The sequence below is a fragment of the Electrophorus electricus genome, chromosome 19, assembly GCF_013358815.1.
Source record: "Electrophorus electricus isolate fEleEle1 chromosome 19, fEleEle1.pri, whole genome shotgun sequence".
In the NCBI taxonomy this organism is placed as follows: domain Eukaryota; kingdom Metazoa; phylum Chordata; class Actinopteri; order Gymnotiformes; family Gymnotidae; genus Electrophorus; species Electrophorus electricus.
Window position 1 is genome coordinate 10,651,693 of NC_049553.1, and position 11,101 is coordinate 10,662,793.

General features: G+C 37.5%; 2 protein-coding genes across 3 annotated transcripts; one reads left to right on the forward strand and one right to left on the reverse strand.

Annotated features, from left to right (window-relative positions):
* Nucleotides 1–4,943: 4,943 nt before the first annotated feature.
* On the reverse strand, nucleotides 4,944–8,410 carry gmpr2 (guanosine monophosphate reductase 2). Of its 2 annotated transcripts, none has more exons than XM_027011476.2 (10): nucleotides 8,307–8,410; nucleotides 7,717–7,949; nucleotides 7,408–7,527; nucleotides 7,109–7,192; nucleotides 6,607–6,780; nucleotides 6,406–6,487; nucleotides 6,128–6,234; nucleotides 5,951–5,993; nucleotides 5,601–5,760; nucleotides 4,944–5,325 (listed from the first exon to the last, which is right to left on the reverse strand). In XM_027011476.2, the coding sequence occupies exons 2-10, from the start codon at nucleotides 7,801–7,803 to the stop codon at nucleotides 5,136–5,138; spliced, it is 1,047 nt and encodes a 348-aa protein (XP_026867277.2). In that variant the 5' UTR covers nucleotides 7,804–7,949; nucleotides 8,307–8,410; the 3' UTR covers nucleotides 4,944–5,135. The 2 variants fall into 2 exon arrangements, with proteins under 2 accessions (XP_026867277.2, XP_026867278.2); XM_027011477.2 differs by having other exon boundaries at nucleotides 7,717–7,900; nucleotides 8,307–8,386.
* A 319-nt stretch (nucleotides 8,411–8,729) lies between these two features.
* Nucleotides 8,730–11,007, forward strand: nedd8 (NEDD8 ubiquitin like modifier). Its single transcript, XM_027011478.2, has 4 exons — nucleotides 8,730–8,900; nucleotides 9,270–9,317; nucleotides 9,511–9,593; nucleotides 10,487–11,007. The coding sequence occupies exons 1-4, from the start codon at nucleotides 8,883–8,885 to the stop codon at nucleotides 10,605–10,607; spliced, it is 270 nt and encodes an 89-aa protein (XP_026867279.1). The 5' UTR covers nucleotides 8,730–8,882; the 3' UTR covers nucleotides 10,608–11,007.
* Nucleotides 11,008–11,101: the final 94 nt, after the last annotated feature.

Below are 11,101 nucleotides of genomic sequence, written 5' to 3' on the forward strand. Positions count from 1 at the left end.
AACAGCAGTATTGATAAGTGTTTTTAATGTTTTTTTATATATACACAATATACACGTTACTTTAAACATAGGTAAAGAATTCCTGTATGATGAAAAGTCCTGAGACTATACTGTATTAAGGACAGACTTCCAATGACTTTTCAGAGGTCTCAGGTCTATATTATTTTTCACATATATTACATATATATATTCACATATATATTATATAATTTCTCACTTTTGTGTGCTTATATGAGTATTTTATGCTGCAATCAGTATTCACTTAGTTTCTTACTCAGAATTTCTCTTTACTTAAGATCTATTGACTATGTTTTTTAATCTTAGCACAAAAACTTGGCAAGTGAATGAATTTCTTTTTCTTTAGGTCATTGTTCGCATTATAATTTAAAATCGGTTTTCAGCTATCTACCTATTCACGTCAGTAGATTATGTCTTAATTGTATACTCATGTAGTTCACTGACAGCAGTAAAGTACACATTCCTAAATTAGGAAACATTCACTGAAATACATACTTTTAATTTATTCTTTGCTGTTTTTACTCTTCACAGAATTGCTGAATATCCAGTAAATGCAGTCAACATTTACTGTAAAAACAAGGTACATATTCAACATGAATGTAAAGAATAGGGAGACTGGTGCAAGAGCCAGGTTGGTGTAAACGTCAGCCACCTGGAGGACTGAATCAGGTACAGGGAGGGGAGAGAGGACAACACCCAGGACAAAGCACCATCAACCACTGGACATGAACACACACACACACACACACACGCACACACGCACACACACACACACACACACACGGACGGTATTTACAAATAAATTGCAGAAAACTGTAATAGTCATTTGTTATCAGTCTTCAGATTGTTCAATGACCTCCTTGTTAAAAGTACAGTGGCACTATTTTGTCCTTGGTTCCAGTGGCTATTTCTGGTCATCTTTTTACCTGTTTGGATGAACTCCTATTCTTGATTTCCCTTGACTACTCTAGTCTCAGAAATACATCACCACCTGGGGAAAATGCCAATAAATGGATATTAAAAATGTAATTCCATCTGCTCCTCCACATAACTACCCAGGACGAGGAAGTACAGCTACAAATGTGTCACATGTTTGTTCATACACAAATACACAAACACATACACACACTTTAGTGTTGACACTCCATGTTGTGTACTCTTAAAAGAAGGACAGTCCTCCTATGAAACAGAGGTGAAACCTTATTCTTATTTGGATAAAGGAGAACTAATCAGAGGAGCTGAGTTTTGACCTCTTTTGTTATTACAAGGTCTGTATATTTCAGTACCATACTGTGTATGACATGAGTTGGTGATACTTTTGTAGCTCTACTCCTTCTATGAATGCGTATTGTGGGTTGCTTGATCATAGATGTTCTCTGTTCATGCTGCTTAACTACTAAAATAAAATATAAATTACCTGCATACTTTATTTTTCTTTCAAACTCTGCTTTTTGGTTAAGCTACAGTGAGATGCTCTGCTCTGAAAATAGAAATAATTATGTTAAATTATCCTTACTTTCATATGAATTTAATTGCTGTAACATCATTGTGAACTGACGGTTGAACGAAATGACACTGTAATTGTGCCATGTGAATTTCTGCATAATTGATGTAAAGCAAATTATAAATACTCCAGCACATTTTAAACTTTGGGGAAATATTCTGCAGAGTGAGTGAATACTGTACGTATTAAACACCTTCTGCATTGTTACATTGGATTTACAAGAACTGACCAAACTGTCATCAACAACAAATAAACTTTAAGATTTATTCAAATGAATTAAACAATTAGCACGACATAGAAATGTTTTGGGTTTTTTTCCAGGAAAATAAATATCTAAAGAGTAACTTTGCCTGAATTTCTGGACATGTCCAAATACCCCCCCACCCCGATAATGGCATTTAATTCGATTATTAACAAGTAGTATAAGGAAAGTCTTAAAATAAGCGCAGGAGTCAGGGTGTGGGAAAATGGAGTATGTGGAAGCAGAACAGTAATAGAAGACAATAGAAGGGGAAGAATTCTAAATCATTTAGCATGGAGTTTTAAAACAGCACCCCACTGTAGCTTATCCAAAAAAACAAGGTTTGGTGATGATATGATTGAACTGCAGTATTGCTGGCTGTGAGATTCACCAAAAAGTGCAAGGTAAGCATTGTCTTGATAAGATTGGGATCTTTGGCCAGGGACTGTATCTGTACTACTCATGATCTAAGTAAAGGATTGGTTTTAGTTCTGCTATCCCATCTTGGGGGTACTGGATGAAGCTATTCTGCTGCTGTTCTTAGAAAACGCTGTATGTCATGGTTTATAATGCTATATTATGTAGAAATCTAGTTTCACTAGCTATGGTTATGTATTGTAAAAGTTCAGTGAATCATTAATTAATATAATTAATGAATTAATATAATAAGGAGTTCATAAATCAGAGGTGGCTGTAAAGGAAGGCATATCAAAGTGTTAAATAAACGGAAACCAGTGTCGTGTGTTAAAAGCATAAAACTGACACAGAAAAATACACAATTAACTATAACTTCACCTCATCTTTCTGCTTGCACACACATTCGCAGTATATCCATTTCACGCCACACCCCTCCCCCACTGCCTGATTTACATCAGATGGTAACACTATCGGTTTGCTAAGAACTCGTGCTTTGACTTTTGATTTACAGTGCCTTTGATTATTTCAGGTATACTTCAGGATTTGTAGTACATGGTTGTATGTTCTAGTCTACGCTCTGAACAAACACAAAGAGTTCTGATAAACAATCATTTTTGACACTGAATTCTGAATTTCTACTTGCTGTATTATTTAAAAAATCATGCTCACATAACAGCTGTAGAATGTAGGAAGCCAAATGGTGCTCATGTTTGTTTGCAGGCCCCCATGGAAGCTTTGCTTAGAGCTTGTCATAACACTTATGTCATTTTTACAAAGTGTGTGATTGATAATTCATAATAAAAATAGTTCTTTAGAATTTCTAAAAGCATTGCTATAATTATTGATATGAGCTGGACAAGACAATCATAAATTCCTTGGTCAGGTATGCAAAAGTATGGCAGTATCAAGGCATATAAAGGTATTAGTTCACTTATGAAAGCATCACGTAGGTCAGAAGTTGCAGTCAAGCATAACTGCATAGCAGGAAACATCTTCAATCTTTAAAAAATAGTTTTTGCACAGTTGAACCTTTATTGAAAAAAATAGTCTCAGAATGATGGACCTTGCCCTCAACAGTGATGTGAACAGTGATGACATCATACCAGGATTTATCAGAGACTCGCTGAGCTGCAAGTATTTTCAGTAGCTGTGAATGGTTGCAAAAAGATAAAACTAAATTTATCACTTGGTCGCAAATATGGTTCCGTTGATAGGAAACAGAGGAAAGTTCATTAGCTCTGTTGCTAGGAAACAATAGAAAGTTCATTAGCTCTTGACTTGTAATCAGAGAGTTGCTGGTTCAAGCCCCACCACTGCCAAGTTCCCACTGTTGGGCCCCTAAGTTGGGCTCCTCAATTGCTCAAGTTGTACTCACTCGTAATTGTAAGTTGCTTTGGATAAAAGTGTCAGGTAAATTGTGTGTGTATATATATATATATATATATACAGACACAGCTCTATGTGGTGGCTGCTTCTCCCATCTCTTCACCTTAGAGTGCACCTTGGTTATTTCATATTCTTAAGATGATGTGATACCATGCTAGCAAGACTGATCCAGCTAAGCCTAAATTGTTTTGTGCCAGCCTGCACACAGTATCTCCTAGTACTGCAACACAAATGATTAACTGTCATACATGCAACCACATTCTTCTGATTTAATGAGTATCCAGTGTGGAATGGTGAATTTGTGGTTACAGTATTATATAACCATAATAGACAAAGATCATGGAAGACCAGTTAACATTGAAATAATGTTTCATGATAATACTTTTTATTAAGATAAATAAAACTATCACTTAAAACATTATTCAACACTTAAAACATTTCAGAAGTATGTCACTGCCAGAATTAGCAAGACAGAAAAAAAAACTTTTTTATTGTTCAAATGGGTACCATTACTTTTTAAATACTTGCATTTATAACACATTTATAACCTGTGTCTGGTATGAAAAGCAACATAGGCATCATCAGGATGCACCTGAATCTCATTACAGGCTATAATCTAATCCCCATGACATAGAGGCTCTGGATACTATATGCACTAGAGAAATGTGGCTGCCAAGAAATGACTAGGACAGGTCAAAAGCAGTGTAAAAATAAGCATGTGCCCAGTTTCTCAGATATATTACTTTTTACTAGCATAAAATTACCCATATCCCCTGCTTGATCCACAAAACCATACTTTCAAATAAACTGGTTTCGAGATCATACCAGTACTAAGAGAATAGCTGTCTCCTTTATTCAGTATAGGGTAGAGGGTGTTCCCAAAACATTAGTGATACAGAACACAAAATGGAATGGCAAAAGCATGTTTTCCATCTTTTGGTCCAATGTGGGGAAACCACAGTAAACGCACATTAAAATGTGCAATAGAACAAATAAAAATTAATTTAAAAGGTGGAAAAATGATAAAATTGCTATTTAAATACTTGGAAGTGAACATAAAGCTCTGTAACAGCATCTGGCTTAAGGTATATTGAAACAAATTACACAGTGTCTTATTATTGTCTTATTCATGAGAAGTGTACTCAGTTTTATATATATAAAAACAATTTTTTTGGACAACTCCTGTTGCATAATACTTCAGGAAATTTAAAAAGACTGTCAAATGCAAAATGCAAATGCAAAATGACCAACACAATAGGTATGTTAGAAATGTTATATTGACAAGTCATTTGTAAAAAACTTGTAAAGACTTCTCATAGCATTGCAAGCTCAAACAAAAGCATTGTTTAGGAAAACCCAAGGTATGTCTGTGTGTACTAGCCTGTGCATTGTGTGCACGTGGATGTATGAATTGCATTTAGGGGTGTGTGTGTGTCAGACAAATTTAAAGATAGATATATAAAATATAAACCATTGCATGGACAGCATAGTTTGGCTATTTGCTCAAAAATGGCCCATTGAGCCTGGAATGAATTTGGTGGTTCACAGGTCACCACTCACCACAGTGGCCTAGGTGTCATTTCCAAACACAGTGTTAAGTTGCTGACTCACTCTAATGAAGGTGGTCCGGCGACTCAGCTCCTTCAGCTTAGCGGCTCCCACGTAGGTGCAGGTGGAGCGAACACCACCCAGCACGTCTTTCACTGTATCCTCAACCGGGCCCTTATAGGCCACCTCCACAGTCTTACCCTCTGAGGCCCTGACACACACATTTTTAATTATTTAAATCACAATGAATTTACTGCGCATTACAGTAAATAATGAAAATGATTTATTGTTGTTTACTACCCTGTATTGCAGTACAAGAAATAAATTTAGCACCAAGATTCAAAATAAATACTAGACATTAATTAAAAGTGATGGCATATTTAACACTGGTTTTATTTTCTCTCATGCATTTTTAAACGATCTCTACTTCAAGATGCCCATATTCTGTCTAATATTGTATATTTGTCCTCTATTCAAATCTTTCACCTGTACTCTGCCACTCCTCCTGCATGTTTCTTCATGGCCATGTCAGAGCTCATGCCATAGAACAGTTTGTACTTCTTGCCATTCTTCTCGATGATCTCACCCCCACTTTCCATGTGACCTGCCAGCATTCCACCTAGCATCACAAAGTCTGCCCCTGCCCCTGTACATCACAAAGGAAAGCCAATCAACAATAGTTATTATACAAAAATTACACACAAATTATTTTGGTAGCAGCACAGAGACATATATTTTACTAGCATGGATGGTTTCGGATAGCAGGAGCAAGGACATTTGCTCATTGTAAAGATGAGCATAATGAAGAACTGATGTAGTAGCGCAAGCAAACTCACCAAAAGCCTTAGAGACATCACCTGGGCAGGTGCATCCTCCATCCTGGGTAAAAAACAAACAAACAACATTGAGTAAATTTTTATAATATACCACATTTGTCTGCCCTCCCACATAAACATATTGGCTCAATAATACAGCCTAAGCAGGTGTCTGTAGGTACACAGTGAACGTCTCACAGAGATGATGTGTCCACCCAGGCCGTGTGCAGCGTCCGCGCACTCAATCACAGCGCTCAGCTGTGGGTATCCCACACCGGTCTTCTTACGGGTGGTGCACACTGAGCCTGCACAGACAAGTCAACCAACAAACAGATGTGCCAAATACTTAAACACAGACATAGCCAGGAGAAAGAACACACATACATATAAAAAGATATACCAGTGAGTGATCACAACTTTCTTAGCCCATCTATGCTTGATCATATAAGTGAGATGTGTCATTTTTATATTATCACCTGGACCAATGCCAACTTTTATGATGTCAGCACCAGCAAGAATCAGCTCCTCCACCATCTCTCCAGTGACGACATTACCAGCCTTAAGGGAAAGTAGTGCTTACAACTTAAGCCATCACTTAAACCACACAAATCAACTAGAAGCTGATTGTCCGATTGAAACAGAATATACTGTGCATGCCAATGCCGCAGCGTACTAACCATGATGGTGTGTGAAGGAAACTTCTGCCTCACGTCTTTGACAAAATGCACAAAGTGTTCAGAGTAACCATTTGCTACATCGACACAAATGTATTGTATCTGAGGCACAGCTGCTAAAATAGCACCAAGCTTCTCAAAATCTCCCTCACTTGCACCAGTACTGACCGCCAAACTCTGCAGAGGAGAGAAAAAGAGACTGTTTGTATTATTATTTTATTTATTATTATTTATTGTCTTTTTTGTTGAATATTAGTACACAGGTGATCCTTTTTTCTTTTCACATACTAAACTTTTTGCAATGCTTTGGCAAAACTGCATATGATGATAGTCATGCCCATAATGCATTAAAATGGAAAGACTGAGAGAGGGCGGGATGCAGAGATAGAGAAAGCAAAATAATTTTGCCTCTGTGGTCTTCACAAGGGCAATAAAGTCTATTGATTACCAATTCACAAGTAAATTACAGGAGTGTGGCCAAAGCTAGCCACGAGTTCCTTTTTACCTCTAGGCATTCTGGGTGACCCGCTGCAAATTCTTTCCAGTCATCAATACAGTAATGCTTGTGCACAGCAGTGAAAAGTGAGAACTGTAAGAAAACGATGGGTTAGAGAACCTTGCAGTTCATGAAATAAAGTACAAAACTAATTCTACAAAGAAAAGGAATTACGTTCAAAATGGCCCTTCATGAAAGCACAGCTCTATGAGTTTAGATAAGCAAAATGTTCTTGATGTACAAGGTTTTTAAAATCCTAGAGGTCAAATAATGTGGGTGCCAGGCTGGGAGTGTGAGCGCAACTTTACCTGATGCAATGTCACAGCCATCTCAAAGGTTCCAACTGTGTCCATGTTAGCAGCAATGATGGGGATGCCTCTGTAACTGCCCTTTGAGTTTCTGAATGTGAAACTGCGCATCAAGTCCACCTGAGAAAGAAATGTGCACAAGAGAAGAGAGGGAATATGATTGTAAGGTTTAATGGGTGAAAGAGTGTGTAAACTGTTCCAAGCAGGAGTAAGATGTGAAAGTTAGGTTTCATACGGGAGCTGCGGCTGCAATAAGCTCTTCATTTTTTTTTTTTACATTTACTAACAAAGAAATAAAGCTTCTTTTACCTCACTCCGAGACTTTAGGGTGCTACGTTTGGGACGAAGAAGTACGTCCTTGAAGTCAAGTTTGATGTCATTCTCAATGCGCGGCATGGTTATTTGAAGTGACGATCTTGGCAGGGTTACAGTATATCTCTCGGTGCTCCACAGCTGTGCGTACCAGACTTCAGCTTGTAAATAGTGTGCCAACCTAGCTAGCAAACGTTTGAACAAGCAAAATGTCTCAGACACTTTGGACCCTATGAAAGCAAGCGGGGTGTAAATTAGTGGCCGCAAATTTAACGTCGCCCAAATGCATGACGGAGAGTAAATTATTTTTAATGAAAAACTATATGAACGTATGAAAACAATTTACTATCTGGAGATGCTTAAATAAAATTTTATTCTACTGTTGCATAGCTAGAGTTAATACTAGGGTTAGCTAACAGCTAGCTATTTCTGCAAGTAAAAATAACCAGCTAGCTTGCTATTGCCCCACTATACATCAAATTAATGGGCAAAATTCAATTACATACATGTATACGCACTTCAACCTTACATTTCACACTATACATCGAATATATTGTATGTCATTATCATAATCTGTCATGCATTACCTTCTAGCGCAGCCACGGGCACTGTTACAGAAGGAACGTATGCGCGAGACCGACCATCTCTTTTTCCAGGAAGTTACATGCAAATACTTCCCTCCGATATTTTAGGTAATGAATTTGTCCGGAGGTTACATCCATCGTGTAGTTTTATTAACAAAGATGACTCTCTGAAACGCATTCTACAAATTTTACGAGCCGTTTGATGCAGTTGCGCCGCACTGTTGCTTTTAGTTCTATCTTAAATAGTTTTTATCTTAAACAAAGAACGATTTCATACTTATGGAATTCTATATACATTTTAAATGTTTAATTACAATGATATAATGATCAATTACAGTAACGAATTGTCTTTTTAAATAAAGTAATTTAGCCCCATAATTTACATCGGAACACAACTCATACTTTAGGATGGAAGGAATTATTTTTGAGTTGCTCAGGAAGTTCAGTTGAATTTGTGTACGACAGTAATCGTGGTTTCTACTTATTGACAGCTAACTAAAGGAATTGTGGTTTCCCTGTTAGCTGTATTGGTTTATTTAGCATTCATCAACTGTGTGTAATTCTATAACACAAACTACAATGCTGATCAAAGTTAAGGTAAGGGGTTTTGAAATTTATCGCAATTTCATTCACGTCAATGAGCTAGCCAGCTAGCTAGCTGGTTAGCGAAGTTAGCTAGCTGGCGAGCTACCGCTAACATTTGGATGGTTAACCGAACTCCTTACCTGGGCAGCCAAAGTGTAGCAAAGGTAAAACATTTCTGAGGATGTGGGCATGATTTTAAGCTTAAAGACGATATTTTTAAAGCTAGGCTACTTATGATCAATCTATTAATTCGAGTGTATTGCTGGTTGTATGTCGGTGTTCTCAGCGCAGTGCATCCCGTGCAGTGTTCAAATATTTTATTTGCAGTAAGCTTTGTATTCAGCTAAAATACCCTGACCATTCACTTTAAATTTGTTATAGACGCTTACTGGCAAAGAAATAGAAATTGACATTGAACCAACAGACAAGGTACGTTCGATAATTGACAATATCTGCAGAGTTGTGTAAGGTTTTTTTTGTACGTATCTAGTTCGATAACTAAGCTGTGTCTCTTTGTTGTTCAAGAAAAACGCACGGTTGTTTTTCAGGAATATCAAATTTGTTCCTTTCATGTTGTGAAGGTCATGTGTGCATGCATGTATTTTTCAAAAATAAATCTTAGGTGGAGAGAATAAAAGAAAGAGTTGAGGAGAAAGAGGGTATTCCACCTCAGCAACAAAGACTCATCTACAGTGGGAAACAGATGTAAGACATGACTATATACACTGACCACCTGTGTTATTATAGACACATTGCACGTGTACAGGTATAGACTGTAGTCAATGTGTTGCTATGCGTAGTTTGTGTTAGCCATCCTTTAACACATTAGTTTTACCACAGCATCTCAGTCCTCTAGATATTTTCCCTCTGACAGACCACTCTCAACATTCTCAGTCCAACTGTGACTCTTACATATGTGAAAACACCAGCAACACTGCTATGTTCGACTTACTCATGCTAGCATAATGCTCTCTACCATGCATGTCATGTCAGTATCACTGCTGTGTTGAGAAAGGTCTGCTACACAGATGGTGTTTGGTCAGCAGTGGTGCTGTGATCAGAAACAGATCAGTGATGAACAGGGAGGAGTGGAGACAAAGTGTCAAAAACAAAGCACCCAAGCTTGCAGGTCAAGTTTAGTCAAATAACTAAATGTTCGTGCTGATAGCAGGGTTAACTGTTGAGAGCAAAAGAAAAATAAATAAAAGAACCTAGCTCATCAAATGTTATGCCTGTGCTGAAATAAACTTAAAGCATTAAAAATAAGCCTTATTCTGGTAATTTGGGAGTTATTTGTGGCAAGATACCTAATTATGTTATTAAGAGAGATGGTGACACTGCATGCATATGAAATGCCAGTCTTCATTAATGTGCCATAATTTTAGCAGAAATCACTGAGATTGGACAGTCTAGTTTGTGTTTTTCCACAATTTCTACCATTTTTCTTTCTCTATCTCTGTTGCTCTCTCGCTTTCTGGCCTCTGTGTGTGCGTGTCTCGCATACACTGGATGTCTCATTCTTAGTATTTTACACATTCACATCTAATCTTTTTGTGTGTTTTACATATTCCGATTAAAAATCTCCTGTTTGTTCGTAGGAATGATGAGAAAACAGCAGCAGACTACAAAATTCAGGGTGGCTCTGTGTTGCATCTGGTGCTTGCGCTAAGAGGGGGGCAAGAGTCCCAACATTCCAGCAACCATCCGCAGGCCTTCTAATCAACAGACCTGCTTCCAGCGCCCTAGACATGTAGGCCTCCGCAGCACATGCTGCAGTTCCCCAACCAATCTCATTCAAACTCCACGGGGCCTCGCAGTTGCTGGCTGTTGCTGGACGAAGAAGTCTTTCTGTTTTTGTAGCATTTTGCAGCATCTTCCTGTCCACACCCGTTTCCCTCTAATTTATCCTTTGTAGAGAAATGTCACATTCGGTTTAAGTTTACAAAAAAAATGTTGCTGAGAAATCATTGTGAAGGTGAAGTTGATGCGATAGAATTATTTGCTGAATAAAACACCATAATGACATTTTCACTCCTTTTTGGATGTTTAGTGTTTCATCGTGTAACAGTAACCAAACGTATGTCCATAAAGTTATAATAAAATACAAAGGATGACTGAATGATTGTCCTCAGTAAAAATGTAAATGATTATTACATTAATACAGGCTGTCCTGAAATTAATTAGGTTATGTTTCATTATGGCCTATTTTGCAT